The sequence below is a fragment of the Malus domestica genome, chromosome 07 (genome assembly GCF_042453785.1).
Source record: "Malus domestica chromosome 07, GDT2T_hap1".
NCBI classification, from domain to species: domain Eukaryota; kingdom Viridiplantae; phylum Streptophyta; class Magnoliopsida; order Rosales; family Rosaceae; genus Malus; species Malus domestica.
In genome coordinates this window covers 34,123,363-34,141,820 of record NC_091667.1, presented here as the reverse complement: position 1 = coordinate 34,141,820, position 18,458 = coordinate 34,123,363, and the positions used below count along the sequence as shown (strand labels likewise).

The 18,458-nt window shown below is 38.3% G+C and overlaps 2 protein-coding genes, 1 long non-coding RNA gene and 1 other non-coding gene across 7 annotated transcripts; 3 read left to right on the top strand and 1 right to left on the bottom strand.

The window, feature by feature from the left end:
* Positions 1-1,070: 1,070 nt before the first annotated feature.
* Positions 1,071-7,160, top strand: LOC103439757 (uncharacterized). Of its 4 annotated transcripts, XM_070825476.1 has the most exons (16): positions 1,071-1,188; positions 1,999-2,111; positions 2,251-2,359; positions 2,619-2,904; positions 2,992-3,102; positions 3,179-3,328; positions 3,575-4,019; positions 4,104-4,250; positions 4,382-4,510; positions 4,615-4,716; positions 5,265-5,376; positions 5,913-6,053; positions 6,177-6,214; positions 6,303-6,395; positions 6,566-6,635; positions 6,737-7,160. In XM_070825476.1, the coding sequence occupies exons 9-16, from the start codon at positions 4,433-4,435 to the stop codon at positions 6,820-6,822; spliced, it is 720 nt and encodes a 239-aa protein (XP_070681577.1). In that variant the 5' UTR covers positions 1,071-1,188; positions 1,999-2,111; positions 2,251-2,359; positions 2,619-2,904; positions 2,992-3,102; positions 3,179-3,328; positions 3,575-4,019; positions 4,104-4,250; positions 4,382-4,432; the 3' UTR covers positions 6,823-7,160. The 4 variants fall into 4 exon arrangements, 3 of the variants coding, with proteins under 3 accessions (XP_070681577.1, XP_070681578.1, XP_070681579.1); XR_011583168.1 differs by lacking the exons at positions 1,071-1,188; positions 1,999-2,111; positions 2,251-2,359 and having other exon boundaries at positions 2,691-2,904; positions 3,779-3,840; positions 3,924-4,019; positions 6,573-6,635; XM_070825477.1 differs by lacking the exons at positions 1,071-1,188; positions 1,999-2,111; positions 2,251-2,359 and having other exon boundaries at positions 2,691-2,904; positions 3,779-3,840; positions 3,924-4,019; positions 6,737-6,969.
* Positions 7,161-7,764: 604 nt separating this feature from the next.
* LOC103439760 (uncharacterized) lies at positions 7,765-11,920 on the bottom strand. The gene is made up of 14 exons (XM_008378367.4): positions 11,715-11,920; positions 11,477-11,624; positions 11,243-11,346; positions 11,086-11,149; positions 10,773-10,918; positions 10,501-10,641; positions 10,297-10,395; positions 9,636-9,747; positions 9,150-9,290; positions 8,990-9,027; positions 8,808-8,900; positions 8,550-8,633; positions 8,301-8,450; positions 7,765-8,203 (listed from the first exon to the last, which is right to left on the bottom strand). The coding sequence occupies exons 1-14, from the start codon at positions 11,784-11,786 to the stop codon at positions 8,069-8,071; spliced, it is 1,527 nt and encodes a 508-aa protein (XP_008376589.1). The 5' UTR covers positions 11,787-11,920; the 3' UTR covers positions 7,765-8,068.
* A 1,602-nt stretch (positions 11,921-13,522) lies between these two features.
* LOC139197894 (uncharacterized) lies at positions 13,523-14,434 on the top strand. Its single transcript, XR_011583270.1, has 2 exons — positions 13,523-13,919; positions 14,028-14,434. It is a non-coding gene; the product is annotated as an uncharacterized lncRNA (long non-coding RNA).
* On the top strand, positions 13,755-13,873 carry MIR393A (microRNA MIR393a). The gene has a single exon (NR_120938.1). It is a non-coding gene; the product is annotated as a microRNA MIR393a (primary transcript).
* Positions 14,435-18,458: the final 4,024 nt, after the last annotated feature.

Here is an 18,458-nt window from a genome sequence, read left to right as displayed (position 1 = left end):
GTAGTATTTACATCACATCTCTTTTCATGCATAAACATCTTTGTTTGGGAGGAGATTGCAAGACGCTGATGTCAGCGTCGCGCAAAACTTGTCTTCCATCGGGGAAACCTGCTGCTCCCTTCGATTTGCTTCTACAGTTCACACTTGTGAAGGGATTCCTCGAAGACAAATGACCATGAAGAACGTGCAACCAGGTCTAGTGTAAAGAGGACAACCGTGAAGATGAGGACAAACGTAAAGACCTTGCATGTAGGTGTGGAGAAGTTGCAACCAGACAATCTAGCTCCGTCTGGTGTCTAGTGAAAATTTATGAGGTTTAGAATATGAACCACTAGTAGGAAAGAGAACAAATGCATATAGCTTCTTGGCTCTTTAAGAAATCCTGATGTGTCAATTGTTCGAGGATACGACTGTTTTCTACGTGTCTACACCTCAAGTAAAATTTCGCTACAGAGATCTTGTGTCACCATTTAATGTCTAAAACATAACTGAAATAATAAGATTACCGAGTTACTATGGTACAAAACCAACAGCATAAAACATTCAACTCATTTTAGACACATCCCAAGGGCAAACTCTATAGCAGACTGTTACTGCCACCAGCTCACTACACATCATAAGACTTGATCACAGAAATATTGAGATAAAAACCCACACCACTTTTCAACTTTATATCCATGATTCAGTGATTCACACATAGCAATAAAACCCAGCGTTCTTCATGTGGTTACTGGCCGTACGCGGGTTCCCCGACTATTATTACATCTGTATCAATGTTGGCTTGGATTATATGGCCATCAGTGCTGCGACGAACGGTGCCTTTTATTCCCATCAAGCAATGCTCCTTCATTGTATTGGCAACAAAGCATTTTCATCAAGGGAGGAGGGCAGGTAATAGGAAGAACATGAACACAAGAAAAATTGCACCAACCTTTGAGTGCTGAAACATACTATGGGCATCGTGCCGCAAACCAGGAGTTGCATTAGTTTTGTTCGTCTTCACCCAACATATACTTTCACAACTATAAAAGCCCCACTGCAAGACCACATTATTTCTTCAAATGTCCAATACTCTGTGTGGTCAGCAACACCAGGAGCACGATGAACGTATTCCTCCCAATGTGGATCCACAACAATGACATCAAACTTGGCTCCAACGAACTCTGGGGATAGCGCAAACTCTTTCAGGTGACTTATATTCAGACATTTCATGAATTTTTTATTTTTTATTTTTCCATTGTGTAGTATGTATATTTAGAGGTCGCACTTGGTGCGATGGCAAGTGCCTTCGCCCATGAGCGGTAGGTCTCGGGTTCGAGACTTGGGAGCAGCCTCTCCATAAATGGGGGTAAGGCTAGCCGACATTCACCTCTCCTAGACCCTGTGTAAAGCGGAAGCCTTGTGCACTGTGTACGACCTTTTTTTGTGTAGTATGTATATTTAGTAGTTTGTTACAATGGTAAACTACTTTTTTTACTTTCTCTGTTCTGTTATTGATTAATGTGTTTGCCTTTTGTCTTTGGTGGTCAATTGACATGGTTGATATTCCCATGTTTTCCATGCAATATTCTGGTTGAATGTATTATATTCGATTATGTTGCAGCCATATCCTCATTTAAACAGCAAGTCGAAGGTTTACAGGACATTGACCATTCAATTGAGATGTTAGTTCGTTTACTTTGTGCTGTCCCTGGTTTGAGTGAAAAAAATGTTCAGGTATTTATGCTTTGAATATTTTGTTAGGCAAGTTTAATAAGATCTTGCTTGCTTTTCTCTCTTATTAGTGTTTCGGGTAAAATTTATTACCTGGCGTCCACTGCAAAGAAGTTTCCTAAGAAATATGTAGTACTTTGTCTTCTGGGTGAGTTTTTATTTTAATTTAGATCAGACATCAGGATTGGAGTTTGGTTTGTTTTTTGTCTCTCTTCAGGTTGTTGCTGTGGATGAACATATAAGGTTGTCAAATCTAGTTTCTAATGGTGTTATGCACTTTGACAGGTATTAGTGAACGGGTTGCAGATATCAAGACCCGGACCCATGCCATGAAATGCCTCACTTCTTTTTCTGAAGCCATAGGTCCAGGATTAATTTTTGAAAAAGCAAGTTTAGATGTGATTCTTCTACTAGCCATCATTTTTCTGGATGCCTTCTGTTTTTCCTGAAAGCAAGGATGCTTAATCTTATACCCATGCGCATGCACTATATATTGCTCGTTCTCCAATGATTGATTGATATTTCTTCTTCTTGTAGCTTTAAAAAAATTATGAAAGAGCACAAGAACCCTAAGGTTCTCAGCGAGGGAGTATTGTGGATGGTTTCAGCGGTTGAAGACTTTGGTGTTGCACATATGAAACTTAAGGTTTTTGGATTCTGTTCCGATTTAGCCGATTTTGTTTTCTTTCATCTCTTCCAGTCATCAATTAGGACTTAGTAATTTACATAAAGAGGATAATATGTTTTACAGGATTTGATTGATTTTTGTAAAGAAACTGAACTGCAGTCCAGTGCTGCTGCCACTAGGAACTCTACTATTAAGCTTTTGGGTGCTATACATAAATTTGTTGGTCCAGGTGACTGGTCCTTTTAGCTTTTGGGTGTGTTAATTTTCCATCTTCCAGGTTCGCTTGGAGTCAAAAGAAGCTGTCAATAAAATTTTAGAAGAAGCTAATGCATGCATCCAGCCAACTGGAACTAACTGGTACAAACAATATATTTATTGTTACCTACAGAATAGTCGCCATTCAATTTCATGATAACTTGTTTATTGTTTGACTGCCGGCGGAGTTGTTTGGTGCCTTAAGTGGGTGCTTATATGATAGCAACAAGAACTTGGTCTCTGCAACCTTAACGGTTGTTGGTACTGTTGCATCTGCAATGGGCGCACCAGTTGAAAAGTTCAGTAAGGTTTGTTTATATCCAAATTGACAACTACTTATATGAAGTATCTGTTTTGTTGTTTTTAATACAGTTGAACTTTTGCATGAATTGCAGAGCATTCTGTCGGATGTTTTGAAATGTCTAGGAGACAATAAGAAGCATATGAGACAATGCACCTTAACTGCTTTAGACTCATGTCTCTCTGCTGTTCATCTTGATAAAATGGTGACCGTCTTTTATCTCTATTCGTGATTTGAAATTTGAGTCTCGTGTCAAGTAGTGTAACAGTATGTTGTTGTAGGTTCCTTATATTACAGCAGCTATATCAGACACCAAGCTTGGTGCAGAAGGGTGGAAAGATCTCGTCGAGTGGTTGACAAGACAGCTTTCCGGGTTAAGTGATTTCTCTGATGCTGCTCATCTTCTGAAACCAGCTTCCTCTGCTTTGACGGTAAATTGTAATTGATTATCATAAGAAATTCTTGTCTTATTTATTTTAACCCTGTCCATCCATCAAAGCACACATTGAAAAAATCTTACAATGATGTAAAAAGGTTTAGGTAACAGACACGCTCTGTGACACGGACACACAAATGTGTATGTTATGTATATATGCTAGTACATATATATATACACTTAAGTTTATTCATATATTACTCGCTTCTGAAATCACTTGGACGTCTGGAATCTTTTATAGGATAAATCCTCATCTCATATGTTGGTAAAGCAGCAGAGACATGCGTTCTGAAATTTTGAGAGAGCTGTCCGTCCAGATATAGCTGTCCAGTCACAGGCCTTGATAAATGTTAAAGATTCAATTAACGTACATATGACAATAGCATGGAATTTGAACTTGTGTACTAATCTTGAGTCTACTGATGAATGGGGATTTGAACTGCAGGAGGATAGAGAGCGATTGGTAGCTAAAAAGTTTAAGTTTGAAGAGCCACGGATAGAACACTTGTACAGATTTCACAGAACAATTCCTTGTGTTTTTCATTGTCATTGCATTTATGAAAAGTATTTTACTTGCACATTACATACAGAATGATATTTCGAAGTACTTTAGAGAGGATGTGCATAGGCGGCTTCTTTCTACAGATTTTAAGAAGCAAGTTGATGGGCTTGATATACTACACAAGGTATATTTCTGCTATTCCTAATATCTCAATTTGTATCAAATATGCGTGCTTAGTTTGACCAATGTCCTTGTGTATGCATTCCAGGCGCTTCCAACCATTATAAAGGAAATTATTCAAGTATTGGATATACTGCTGAGGTGGTTTGTTTTACAATTTTAAGAAAAGAGATTCTAAGTTCTTGAAGAAGCAAGTAAAGATGCTCCAAAGAAGCAAGGTCCTAAGTGTTCCAAGGTAAAGACTCCATTGATATGCTGGAAAATTAAGAAAAGAGATCTTTAGTTATGCACCTCCTTAAGTTGCACATTTTTTACTTTGTTTTTTCAAAAGTGTATCTTTATAAATCATTTTTGGAATTTTAACAGATTGTTGAAGTACCAGAGACTATAGAACAATGTGTCGTAGCAGCAGCAGCTATGAGATTTTCAATCCTGATAGATTCTGAAACCGATGCTCATGGGGGTAGTTCTTCTAGTATGAGTACCAGGGACAAGGTTGGTATAAGTATGGTCATTTTTAAACACCAGGGATAGTTTGTTCTAATATAAACGTTCTTGAAAGCTACTCTATCCTAATGTGCTATTTTCTGCATTCACAGCGAAAGCATGATGCTTTGGAGTTGGATGAAGAATTTGCTAATAACGAAGTGGTTATTTGGCGTGCTAATTTTGAGGAATTCATTCGCTGCCTAAGGCACAAGGTTGGTTTTCTTCTGCTTTCTTGTGAATTATAATTATCCATTCATATTAATGAGAGCAGTTGGATTTTCTGGTTAAACATGATATGTTGAGTATGTTTTGGCATAATCTGGATTTGTTTATGCGGATGCTCTGTGGCTTTATTGATACTAACTGGTAGAGATAGTTTGGTTTTTGATGACTAGAAGAAGGTCAAGAGTGAGTTAAATGTTGCCATGCTTTTCAGAAACTACATGTTGGGTTTGCATTTGAGTTCAAAGTTCAAACTTTTCCCTCTTTTGTAATTATAGAGTTTGGTTCATTGAAATGAACCTTGGAGTAGACTGAACATCCAAATGGGCATTGCTTGGTTGACAAAAAAGAATTAATTATGTAAAGGAAAGGGAAATCCTCCATGGAATGTCCAAATCCTACCTGAGTTCTTTCTCTGCATTATTATTTGTGTTCCTATACGCAACCTTATCATTTTACGAGATGCATTCTTTTATCTTTTGATGTGGTTCTACATAGTCTGCCTGAGGTGAAAGTAAATTTTCGTTTTGTGGTCTAGGCTTGCGTCGAGAATGTGAGAGCACGTCTGGATGACGGAGCTGCACTTGTCTTAAGAGCAATGCTTATGTCAACTAGAACTGCAGAGAAGAAAGTAAAGACGGAAAATTCAGGTAAACTGGAAGTGTGGATTATTGCGTGGTGAATTGGTTATTTTCAGTTCAATTTCTCGGCCAAGAAAATGTTGATGAGTTTAGAAATAACATGATACGTTAATAATTTCTATAGGCCAAGACAGTGTTGATTCAGAACTACTTAAAATACAAACAATTCAACAATAGTAATTGGGGAGGAGTATTCTTAAATTTCAGGTAGACGGGCCATGGGCCCACTCCAACAACACCGATATTGTCCCCACTTGGCCACTTGCTCAATTCGTCAGGTGTGGGGTTTTATTGCAAAAGGTCTCGGTGTTAGTTAGAGTGGGATAATTCTATATAATTGCTTGTTCTCATTACCTCTGTGGGACAACTGGGATTCCAACAAGTATGACCAAACAAAAAAGAAAAGTTTGAAAATTAGCCAAGGAATAACCTTAATAAATGAAACCAACAAATACAAATAATAATAATTTTAGAAATAACATGAAACCTTAATAAATGAAACGAAGGAATAGTTTCGTTGATTGTTTCGCTGATTGATTTTGCAGTTCCTGTATCATTCAGTACTATTTATGAGGAGGTGATAAACAGTGAAGCTGGTCGTAATTTGACATGTGATTACGTCAAAGCTTCCCTCAGCCTGTTCTGCAATGAAAGGGATGTAGATGGGGATGAGTCGTATAGTGTTGGTACAGTTCGCTTCTTCTCATACAATTGATTTCTGGTTTTTATTTTTCCTTTCATCTTTCTTATGGATAACATAGTAACAGATTTGTACTGAGTTTTCATTGACGCATTTATTTCTTGTACAGACTTGAAGAAAATTCTTGAGCTGGCTCAGAATGATGAGGTTTTATCTGATTTTGTTCTTTCAAGATATATGAAAATTCATTTTTATTCACCAGGACCGATGTCAAAGTACCTTTTCTTTTCTGCAGGTGGAGTCAATTGTTTTGAAAAGATATGGGAGAGATGCTTATAAAATGTTTAGGCTACTGTCGACTTCAAGTCGTGCACTTGAGATGGATAAGGTAATAACATTGTTATGAGTTCCACCACTCGCATCTGTACGATGAATTATTCAGTTTATCATGACCGTTGGTAGAATGACCACGGAACTTTACGTGTTTGGAGCAAGTCAAGGTTTTTGTTGTTAGAATAGCACATTTGATATTTCGAATACTTTCTCCAATATTTATAGATTTCAGATATGACACTTGTTGAAAAGAAGGAAATTCCCACAATTCTCTATAAGCTGTGGAAGGATGGAGGTAAAGCACTTCCCTGTTATATGTACCACGTGCACGCGCACACGCAGCCGTGCTAGTGTTTTTACTTTTGCACTCTATGACAATGTGTCATCTCGTTGCAGAGATTAGCTGTGACGGGAGCCAGACAGGCACAATTCTTGGTGTGGAAGGTAGACAGGCCCATTGTTTGGAAACATGTTTTAGATGAGATGTTCCACACAGCGCTGAATCTGAGTCTTCGACTGGTGTACGAGGATGACCAAATTAAAGAGGTTCGTAAAAACACACAATGTTATGGTTCTAGTATGTTCAGTTAGGAAACGGTTCAGGTTAATATTCTGAACAATCGAAGTTGTCTCATATTTGCAAGTACAATTTCTCCCAGCGCACAAGCGAACAGGGCCATTAGGGAAACAATGGCAAAGATTTAGAAATGTGGTTTATGTTATGCACGCATCCCAATTGAAGATTGATGATGCCATCATGCTCTTCCATGACTTCTGATTCTACATTTGCAACTCTTATTTATATTTTGGGTTTGGTCTTGCTTGTTAGAAACAAAGGGTGATAAGGGTGTTGTAGAATTTCAATCCGGGATCATAGGTGATGGAGAGGAGGCCAAATATTGGTATATTGTTTTTTATGTTTTAAAAAAGTTGAGTAAATAATATCAGAATTGACTTTTTAGTGTAAAAATATAATTTTTCGTTAAAATGAACAGTACCAGAAGTTTATCGTTAAAATTCTCAAAAAACAATATACCAATATTTGGCCTCCTCCATTCTACATCACCTATGATTGGTTCACCATGGCATCAGATTGCAATTTTTGCACTGGCCAAATCAATCATTTTTTATCTCTTATCGATTAGCTCTTAATCTAATGATATATTCAAAATGATGAAATATGTCTGAAGTACGTATTTTTGTCTCCGTTTAAAGAAGAAAACAAAAAACTCACATCCATACCAAATAATTTGAGTAAAGAAGCGAGGCACGGAAGTCGAATACTAGTTCAAATTAACAAGGGCTGAGACTGAATACCACTTGGAAGAAAATTCTACATTGTTGTCAAGGACAGAGGCAGCTAAGGCCCACCAGGAGCAGCTACCCCACTAAAGCTTTGTGCATAGGCAAAAAAATCACCATGGTTACACAATTTAAATTTATCGTATTTAAGTACTTTATAGAAGAAATTCTACTATTAGGAATTTTGTTTTCACAAGTATAATTGAAGGTTAAGGTCAACCCCACTAAAAAAAATTCTAACTCCATTCCTGATTGTTGTAACGTAATTTTGAGTAAGGATTGGAAGACAATTCTACACATTTTGTTGTTGCTAAGCTTCCCAAGAATTCTTATGCACTACAAGGGCCGGATTGAAATTCTACAGCAACCTTTCTTACAAGCAAGACCAAACCCAAAATATAAATAAGAGTTACAGTTAGTGTAGAATCAGAAGTCATGGAAGAGCATGATGGCATCATCAATCTTCAGTTGGGATGCGTGCATAACATAAACCACATTTCTAAATCTTTGCCATTGTTTCCCTAATGGCCCCGTTCGCTTGTGCGCTGGGAGAAGCTGTACCTGCAAATATGAGACAACTTCGATTGTTCAGAATACGAACCTGAACCGTTTCCAAACTGAACATACTAGAACCATAACATTATGTGTTTTTACGAACCTCTTTAATCTGTTCGTCCTCGTACGCCAGTCGAAGACTCAGATTCAGCGCTGCGTGGAACATCTCATCTAAAACATGTTTCCAAACAATGGGCCTGTCAACCTTCCACACCAAGAACTGTGCCTGTCTGGCTCCTGTCACAGCTAATCTCTGCAGCGAGATGACACATTGTCGTAGAGAGCAAAAGTAAAAACACTAGCACGGCTGCATGTGTGTGCACGTGGTACATATAACAGGGAAGTGCTTTACCTCCATAAGCAAGTACTCATCATTCCACAGCTTATATAGAATTGTGGGAGTTTCCTTCTTTTCAACAAGTGTCATATCTGAAATCTATAAAGTATTGGGATGAGTGTTCGAAATATCAAATGTGCTATTCTAACAACAACATAAACCTTGACTTGCTCCAAACACATTAAATTTTGTGGTCATTCTACCAACGCTCATGATAAACTGAATAATTCATCGTACAGATGCGAGCGGTGGAAGTCATAACAAAGTTATTACCTTATCCGTCTCAAGTGCACGACTTGAAGTCGACAGTAGCCTAAACATTTTATAAGCATCTCTCCCATATCTTTTCAAAACAATTGACTCCACCTACAGAAAAGAAAAGGTACTTAGACATTGGTCCTGGTGAATAAAAATGAATTTTCATATATCTTGAAAGAACAAAAGTCAGATAAAACCTCATCATTCTGAGCCAGCTCAAGAATTTTCTTCAAGTCTGTACAAGAAATAAATGCGTTAATGAAAGCTCAGTACCAATCTGTTACTATGTTATCGATAAGAAAGATAAAGGAAAAATAAAAACCAAAAATCAATTGTATGAGAAGAAGCGAATTGTACCAACACTATACGACTCATCCTCATCGACATCTCTTTCGTCGCACAACAAGCTGAGGGAAGCTTTGACGCGATCACATGTCAAATTACGACCAGCTTCGCTGTTTATCACCTCCTCATAAATAGTACTGAATGATACAGGAACTGCAAAATCAATCAGCAAAACAATCAACGAAACTATTCCTTGGCTTCATTTATTAAGGTTTCATGTTATTTCTAAAATAATTATTAAGTATTTGTATTTGTTGGTTTCATTTATTAAGGTTATTCCTTGGCTACTTTTCGAACTTTCTTTATTGTTTGGTCATACTCCTTCCCAATGACTTGTTGAATTGTTTGTATTTTAAGTAATTCTGAATCAACACTGTCTTGGCCAATAGAAATTATTAAGGTATCATGTTATTTCTAAACTCATCAACATTTTCTTGGCCGAGAAATTGAACTGAAAATAACCAATTCACCACGCAATAATCCACACTTCCGGTTTACCTGAATTTTCGGTCTTTACTTTCTTCTCTGCAGTTCTAGTTGACTTAAGCATTGCTCTTAAGACAAGTGCAGCTCCGTCATCCAGCCGTGCTCTCACATTCTCAACGCAAGCCTAGACCACAAAATGAAAATTTACTTTCACCTCAGGCAGACTATGCAGAACCATATCAAAAGATGAAGGAATGCATCTCATGAAAAGATAAGGTTACCCATAGGAACACAATTAATAATGCAGAGAAAGAACTCAGGTAGTATTTGGACATTCCACAGAGGATTTCCCTTTCCTTTACATAATTAATTCTTTTTGTCAACCAAGCAATGCCCATTTGGATGTTCAGTCTACTCCAAGGTTCATTTCAATGAACCAAACTCTATAATTACAAAAGAGGGAAAAGTTTGAACTTTGAACTCAAATGCAAACCCAACATGTAGTTTCTGAAAAGCATGGCAACATTTAACTCACTCTTGACCTTCTTCTAGTCATCGAAAACTGAACTATCTCTACCAGTTAGTATCAATAGAGCATACAGAGCATCCGCATAAACAAATTCAGATTATGCCAAAACATACTCAACATATAATGTTTAACCAGAAAATCCAACCGCTCTCATTACTATGAACGGATAATTATAATTCAAAAGAAAGCAGACAGAAAACCAACCTTGTGCCTTAGGCAGCGAATGAATTCCTCAAAATTAGCACGCCAAAGAACCACTTCATTATTAGCAAATTCATCCAACTCCAAAGCATCATGCTTTCGCTGTAAATGCCGAAAACAACACATTAGGATGGAGTTGCTTTTCAAGAACTTGTATATTAGAACAAACTATCCCTGGTGTCTACAAATGACCATACTTATACCAACCTTGTCCCCGGTACTCATACTAGAAGAACTACCCCCATGAGCATCGGTTTCAGAATCTGTCAAAATAGAAAATCTCATAGCTGCTGAAGGTGCTGCTACTGCTACAACACGTTGTTCTATAGTCTCTGGTACTTCAACAATCTGTTAGAATTCCAAAAATGATTTATAAAGATACACATTTTGCAAAACAAACTAAAAAATGTGCAACTAAAGGAGGTGCATAACTAAAGATCTCTTTTCTTAATTTTCAAGCATATCAGTGGAATCTTTACCTTGGAAGACTTAGGACCTCGCTTCTTTGGAGCATCTTTACTTGCTTCTTCGAGAACTGCTTCAGGAGCCGGGCAGCGTTCCACAAAATGAGCGTTCACAAGTTTAAGAAAGCTTTTCTCAACAGTATCCTTAACTGCATATTCTCCTGTTTTGAAAAATCAAACAAAAACCTATAATTTACAAAACAAAAAACATAGCAAGTTATGGGAACGGATACTAGTCGTACACCCAAACACAATGAACCCAATTAGTTGTAAATTCAATCAAAACCAGTCAACAAAAAATGCAATCAAACACTGAGAAAAGGGTTACCTTCAGTTATTTGTTTTAAAGTAAGCCTACCATTCTCAAGCAAATCCTTAATAATTAGTTCACACTGCAAAACAATGAGTAAAAGGCTATAATCTGAGAATTGATCAATTAAAAACAAACAAACCAAAGTCAAAACCAAAAGAGGTAAAAAACTAACCTCTTTATCGAATTCCTGCGAAACAACCGTCATGAATTTGGCAAACCTCCATCGATGGAGTATGTTATCGATCAGTGCTACATACTGAGTGACTTTCGGGCCCTCTGAATCACATTCACAAACCAAGTCACTCACTTTATCATGCACATTGATCAAATCAATCAAATCCCAAAAGGGGTCACAAAATTTTCAACGAACGCTGAGATTGTTAGGGTTAGGGTGTGAGAGAAGCACCTGCTTGGTCGACGGAGAAGGGCTGAACGCAATTGTGCTGGATTAGGATGAGGAGGGAATTCTTGACTTGCTGAGGGGTGAGCTCCGTGAACCCAATTAGGAGTCTCAGTGTTAGGGGTCCTCGTTTCAGAAGATTTTCACACACTTTCTGCATCCGTAAACACATTAATTAGTAATAATTACAGAAAAATTAGGAAAAAAGAGGGGGAAAGGTGGAAGCTTTAGAGAGAGAGAGTACAGCGACAAGATTGCCGAAGTGGGAGGTGATGATGTGTACGGCGTACTTGACGCCGAAGTGGGTCGCCGGCATCTTCTTCTTCTCAGTTGAGGAGTGGCAAAGATAGGCGGGAAATGATCAGAAAACTGCACAGGCGAGAGTTGCAGGCTCTCAGCTTTTTTTTTTTTTTTTTTTTTTTGGTTCTTTAATTCAAACACAGCCGATCGAACCCTATTAAGCTAATACGGGCCGATTAACAAGGACCAAATTTTAGCCCTTACTAGGCCTGGTCCGTAATTTGGGCCGAATGGCAACCTCTAGACTGGATTTATTAAGAGAAACATCATCTCTTTGTTTAAAAGGGATATTATCTGGTAAAGAGTTTGCAACTCAATTCGTTAAGAGCATTCGTGCTTAAATATGAAATTTTTAGATTATCCCTTTGTTCAATATCGATTGTAAGAAGAAAAAAAATGCTGATCACCTTGAGAATTGTTGAAAAGTTCAATTGATTTGCTTCAAGGCAACGTATTGAGATTACGTCGCTTATATTTCTTTATTTTACGTGACAAACTAAAATTTGTGTATACGATCAGAAATATATATAATTTTCTGTATTTATGAATGATTGAAACGAAAATATGTCATATTCAATGTTGAGACTTGAGAGGGGTATGGGCATGGTTAAGACGCAAATAAAACTATGCACTTGCTAGTGGTTGTTGTGCTTCCTTAATTTTGTCTTAATAATCAAAAGAAAGCAACCGACGTAAAGAGTGTTACTAACCTTTTTTTTTTCAAATTATAGACAGTAAATTAGTTTTTTTAATACAATCAAATATTTAAAATAATAAAACTAAATTAAAAAAGAACAAATTACAACGCGTGTAAAGTAAAGTGTCATTATCTATATTGGGAATAATGCTGAGTTTTTTGGTGGCAAGAATAGATATTTGATTACAACTTTTACCTGCTTTATATGAACATGCAAATGCAATTATGCAATTGCCCCCATATTCTCTTGTCGGTTCCCCTTACCACTAACATACCCCGTTTAGAGATTGATTACTTTTGAACCGATTGAATGCCGTAGGCCACATATGTTCATATATGATGTGGTATTCATTCGTTATTACATACACGATACCCCCCATTAATTAATTGCCCACATAATCCATACATACAACTTACTTATGGTATATGAAGAAATATTTGAAAACAAAGTATTAGCGAGACGATATTTTTGTAATGTATGGCATTGTCGCGATATGCCATATTATTTAAGGAAGACGGATACGTGATATTATTTTTTTACATATGTTTTTGTAGGGTTCACTTCGTAATGTATTTGAATGATCTGATTCGTCTATCGTTTAGATATTTCCTCAAATATCACGTCTACCAAAAACCACATAAATCTGAAACTATTAAGAGTTTAGGGTTTCTTTGTAGAACCGTATTCGTCCATTTTCTTTACTACAAATGCATGTCTAAATGGTAATGAATTTGTCTAATTTTTTTCAAGGAAGACCTATGAATTATCTTCTAAAAGATAGAAGACTCGGATCGTTAAAATACATTACGGAGTGAGCCCCATAAAAACTTGTGTAAAATGTTGTGTAAAAAAATGATGTCACGGATCCATCTTCTTATTTAAGAAGATTTATCTTATTAAATATTAATTGTATGCATCATTGATTACGTACGTAGATAATATATTATTGAAATGTGGTTCAAAAATGTGTGAATTCTAGCAGTACTTGTTGAGAAAAGTGGTTAGCTAACCTTTAGTAACTAGGTAGATTGGAAAAGATAGACTGATAGGAAAAGAAGCATCTCATGACTCATACGCAAATGAACCTTCCCATCACACGAAATGCATGAACAGAACAAAAAGGGCTTCACTTGTGCATTTAAAAGACAGCTAACCTTCTCCTTTCGTATATAAACTCAACTGATCAAGAACCCAAATAACCAGTTCCTGAGACTTGAATCACCATATATGCCATATGCATATTTCTTTTGAGAGCTAGGGTTTTGAAGAATATATATCTAGTGCAGGTGGAGGCTTCCAAAGGGATCGCATTGATCTAATTGATCATATATGTCAAACATCGTCCGTACAGACATGGCAGGTTATATATGTAGTTGGATCATGCGATCCCTTCGGACGTTTCCATCATCTGCTCTAAACCTCTTAACTCATCTGATAATCGGTTTATCCAGGTATGAAATCGAAAGTAAACCCTCTTTACTTTGCCAATTAATTTGATGAATTTTTTGAGAGCTTATTAACTTCATGATCATAATTTAGTTAATTTTGTTAATTCGCAGATGGTTATTATAGGGTGAGGCTTGAAATGTTTGCAGAAACTTCACTGGCTAGGTTTTGTTTAACTGGAAAATAGATGCAAATAATATATCCACCTAAGTGCTAGCTAGATTGATCATAAGCATATAGCTGATGAGTGTGTGTGTGTGTGTGTGTGTGTGTGTGTGTGGTTACCTGTTCTTGTGCTAATTTCTTAATAGGGTTCGTTCTTAGTTTGATAATGGTTGTTCCATTATCTTCAAAGTCTCCGTACAATTCAGTTCACCATGCGCCTGCTGTGATCACGCAGGGCAAAAGATGGATCATTTCATCATCCATTTTTTATAGAAATTCATAGCCATGCATATTATCATTGTCAAGAAACTGTGATGTTTTAAATCACTGGATTCAAACAAAATAAAATTAAGAACAGTCTTCTTACACTACAAAATCCTGCACGAGATATTTTATCAGACAAATGTCGAAGTCAACGTCTCATCGAGAAATTTAGTATTAAAACAGTAATTATTGTCGGATATTTTCTTGGCCCATGGAGCCATGGGGCCTCGCCGATGGATAAACTCACACACACATGTGGATGCAAATTTCTTCTTTTTTGCTCTTAGACAAAATTATATCTACAAAATAAATAACACTTTAGGTCAAGGTCAAGAACCCCATATGCCCACGATGAATTGGGGGGACTTTAGCCAAAGAACCTCCGTTGTCAAAGTTAGAATTTTGAGAGAAAAGTATTTGGAAAATTTAGAGAATGAATTGGGAGGGGGGGAGGGCTTTGGCCAAAGAACCTCTGATGCCAAAGTTAGAATTTTGAGAGAAAATTGTTTGGAGAATTTAGAGAACTTAGTAAGAGAATTGGAATTGAATTTTGGAGAGATTAAGGTAGTATTTATAGGGGTGTGGCCGGCCCCTTTAGGAGGAGGAGGACCGGCCACTTAGTTGGTATTTTGGGTGAGGTTCATGATATGTAGCTAATTAGGAATAATTGAATAATAAATCAATTAATTAGTTAATTAATATAATTAAAAAGGAATTATTTGGGGGTTACCTTGTGGAGAGGATTTGATGATGATGGATGAAATAGGTTTAAAAATAAATACCTATTTGGGCATTTTTTACTTGATTGTGGGATGATTGTCCACTGCTAGCGCGTAGGAATTCTGGTGTGCCTCGAGGGTAATTTTATCAATTTTACTAAAAAATTCATATGTCACCTCTTGATTATTTTTGGAGGTGGTGTTCTACTGCCGGTGCATGTTGCTCCTATGTAGAAACTTTTGGGGCAACGAAGACAAAACTTGTTTTTGAGTATGTCATTCTAGTGTTCGTCTGCCCTTGGCGCGCCTTTGGGCCGAGTTGTTGCGTTCGTCAGAAAATTTTGCATCTGCCAATGTCTATGCTTTTATCGTCGCCCGTCTAGATTGGGCGGAATAGTGCGTCATGAGGATGACTACATGTTTCTGAAAGTAAAACTTGAGCTTCCAGGTTGCAACAACTATTGCCAAAGTTAGCTTTTGTATTTCTGGTAGCATTGAGAAGAGCTTTTGAATTGTGGAATACAGGTAGTCCAGCCCCCAGCTCTTCTCGTATAATGGTAGAGCTTATTGCTGCTTCAGATACCGTCAAACATGCGAATAAGTCATCCGGTGCTTTCGGTTTGGATAGTAGATAGGTGATGTCAGGTTCTTTTTCAAGTCCTTGCATCTTGATTGGCGAGCATTGTCCCAAAATGCATGCTTATCTGTCAGACTGAAAGAGTATGCCAAAGTTAGATGATTAATTTTTCTAACAACGGGTGGTTTGCTGGAAGTCCTTTTTGGAAGGCTGCTCTGCCTGCTCGATCTCATCCGTGAAGGGTGAAATGCTTATGTTGGTCATGTCCCGTCGTAGTGTCTCATCGGTAACCTCATTACGTGCAATCGCTTAGTCAAGAGTCTCTCTACTTCTTCCTGAATTTACCTTTGTGAAGGTAGCAGAGTTCTCAGCTGCCCCTAGTCGTGACCTGCTGGTCTAGCAAATGAGTGAATTTCTCGTATGCTGTCTAGTGATCTTGAGTCGGATTGAGTGACTGCTTCTTTTCGTCAGTCGTGCTGCCTATTTCAAAGTGAGGTGGATGATGCTCCTTGAAGGCTTAGCAGCGAATGAACATTTTGCATGGAAGGTTGCTCATGTTGACTATCGGAGTGTGACCCCAACCTGAATGTATGCTCGTCTGTGGGCCTAGTCGAGAGTGCACGCTCCTCCACACGCTAAGACGGGAGTATACGCTATCTAAAGGGCCCAGTCAAAAGTGTACACTGCCCGAACGTTTGGTTCGTGGCCGGTCTAGTGACTGCTTGCGGGGAAGCAACTGGAGAGGTTCTTCGTCTGCCCATGTCCTACTTCGGGACACCTTGTCTAAGGTAAGTTGCATCTCGATACGCTGCAAGAGTTGGTTCACTAAGTTCGTTTGTTGTGCGATAGCGCTCGTCAACTCTATGACTTGTCGAGACAAGTGTTGTTCTCCATTTGGGTTGGAAAAGCTTGGAAGGAATGTATCTCTTTGAGCAGTGGAAGTCGAGATTTGATCTTGGACCGATTTGGGCTGCTTGGAAGGCTACGGGAACAGGCTAGGCCACAAGAGTAGGCTGGGTCATGGGAATAGTCTAGGCCACAAGAGTGGGCTACTCATCGGGAGCATGATGGGCCACAGGAGTAGGCTGCTAGGCGTGTGGCGCACATGGGTGCGAGGCTAGGGCTTAGGTTAGCAACGCGTTGGGTTCACGTCGAGTTTGGGTGGCATTGGCCGACTCGACTAGGGCTTGGGCCTTTGAAGGTGGAAGTGGCACAGCTCGGGGTCGTGGTTGTGGCGCCATGTACCTTGTCGTGAGTGGTTGCCAAGGTGGTGCCTCGTGGGGGGTGCCGCTCCACTCACCTCTATGTTGAGCCTTGAAGATCGCCGCAATCCTAATCCTTGAACGTTGGAATTTTCGTTCGTCGAGGTTTCCAAATCTCTTGCCATTTGTACTTTTCTTTTACGTTTTATTAAAGAATTTTTAGAAGTAAAAATTCCAAGGATAAGGAACGTACGAAAAATCTACAAATAAGCAAGGAAAGAAAAAACCTTAGATGCGAGAGTCTTCTACGAGCGTGTGACTCAACTCTCAATGAAAGCATCAATTTGTGGATGCAAATTTCTTCCTTCTTGCTATTGGACAAAATTGCACCTACAAAACAAATAACACCTTAGGTCAAGATCAAGAGTCTCACGCGCCTACGATGAATTTGAGGGGAGGCTTTGACTGAAGAACCTCCGATGTCAAAGTTAAAATTTTGAGGGAAAAATGTTTGGATAATTTAGAGAATTTAGCAAGAGAATTGGAATTGGGTTTTGGAGAGATAAAGGTAGTATTTATAAGGGTGTGGCTGGCCCCTTTAGGAGGAAGAGGACCGGCCACTTGGTTGATATTTTGGGTGAGGTTCATGATTTGTAGCTAATTAGGAATAATTGAATAATAAATCAATTAATTAGCTAATTAATATAATTAAAAATGAATGATTTGGGGCTACCTTGTGGAGAGGATTTGATAAGAATGAATGAAATAGGTTTAAAAATAAATACATATTTGGGCATTTTTGACTTAATTGTGCGATGATTGTCCACTGCTCACACATAGAAATTCCGATGTGCCTCAAAGATAATTTTATCCTTTCCAAAAATCCACGTGTTGTATCTTAATTGTTTTTGGCTCTACAACACACATATGTTATTTATGCGCATGCATGAAAGCTGAACTACTACTCTGATCCCTTCATTTTTTTGTCGTTCTGGAATCAGGGCCAAATATATGAACTAGGGCTGGGCACGGGCCGGGCCGGGCCCATTTTTGAAGGAACCGGACCGGACCCGGAATTAAAGGAGACGGGGCGGGCCAGGCCGGGCATTACAATTTTGAAAATTAGAACCGGACCTTACCCGGCCCGGTTGAAACGGGCCGGTTCGATCCGGGTACACGGGTCCTTTTTTTTCCTGTTTAAAAATGTTTGCTGCACACAGATTGCAGTTTCTCACAAACTGCAATTAGTGCAGTTTTTTGCAGTTTCTCACAAACTGCACAGATTACAGTTTGCATTTTGCAGTGCACAGATTGCACAGATTGAAAAAAACTGCACAAATTCCACAAATTTCACAGATTTCACAAATTTCCCAGATTTCCACAGATTCCACAAATTCCACAAATTTCACAGATACCACATTCTACAAAGTATGAAGCAAGACAAAACCACCACTCAATAGCACCGCCGAACTCCCAGCTGCAACTCCACCAACAGCTGTTGCACCTGCAAGTTCATCCGAGACACAGAAACCAACCCAGAAGATTAATGCTTGCTTCTGCAGTTGCTTCCTTCTCTGCACATCCAAAGAATCCCACCAGCAGCAGAGCAATGGAAGA

Bases quoted from the DNA above. Each gene is read 5' to 3' on its own strand.
- LOC103439760 (XM_008378367.4), bottom strand. From the start codon at position 11,786: ATGCCGGCGACCCACTTCGGCGTCAAGTACGCCGTACACATCATCACC. The intron at 11,625-11,714 runs GTACTCTCTCTC...TTACGGATGCAG, and splicing joins ACTTCGGCAATCTTGTCGCT to AAAGTGTGTGAAAATCTTCT. The intron at 10,919-11,085 runs GTAACCCTTTTC...TTTTCAAAACAG, and splicing joins TTTAAAACAAATAACTGAAG to GAGAATATGCAGTTAAGGAT.
- LOC103439757 (XM_070825476.1), top strand. From the start codon at position 4,433: ATGAGATTTTCAATCCTGATAGATTCTGAAACCGATGCTCATGGGGGT. The intron at 4,511-4,614 runs GTTGGTATAAGT...CTGCATTCACAG, and splicing joins GTATGAGTACCAGGGACAAG to CGAAAGCATGATGCTTTGGA. The intron at 6,636-6,736 runs GTAAAGCACTTC...ATCTCGTTGCAG, and splicing joins TAAGCTGTGGAAGGATGGAG to AGATTAGCTGTGACGGGAGC.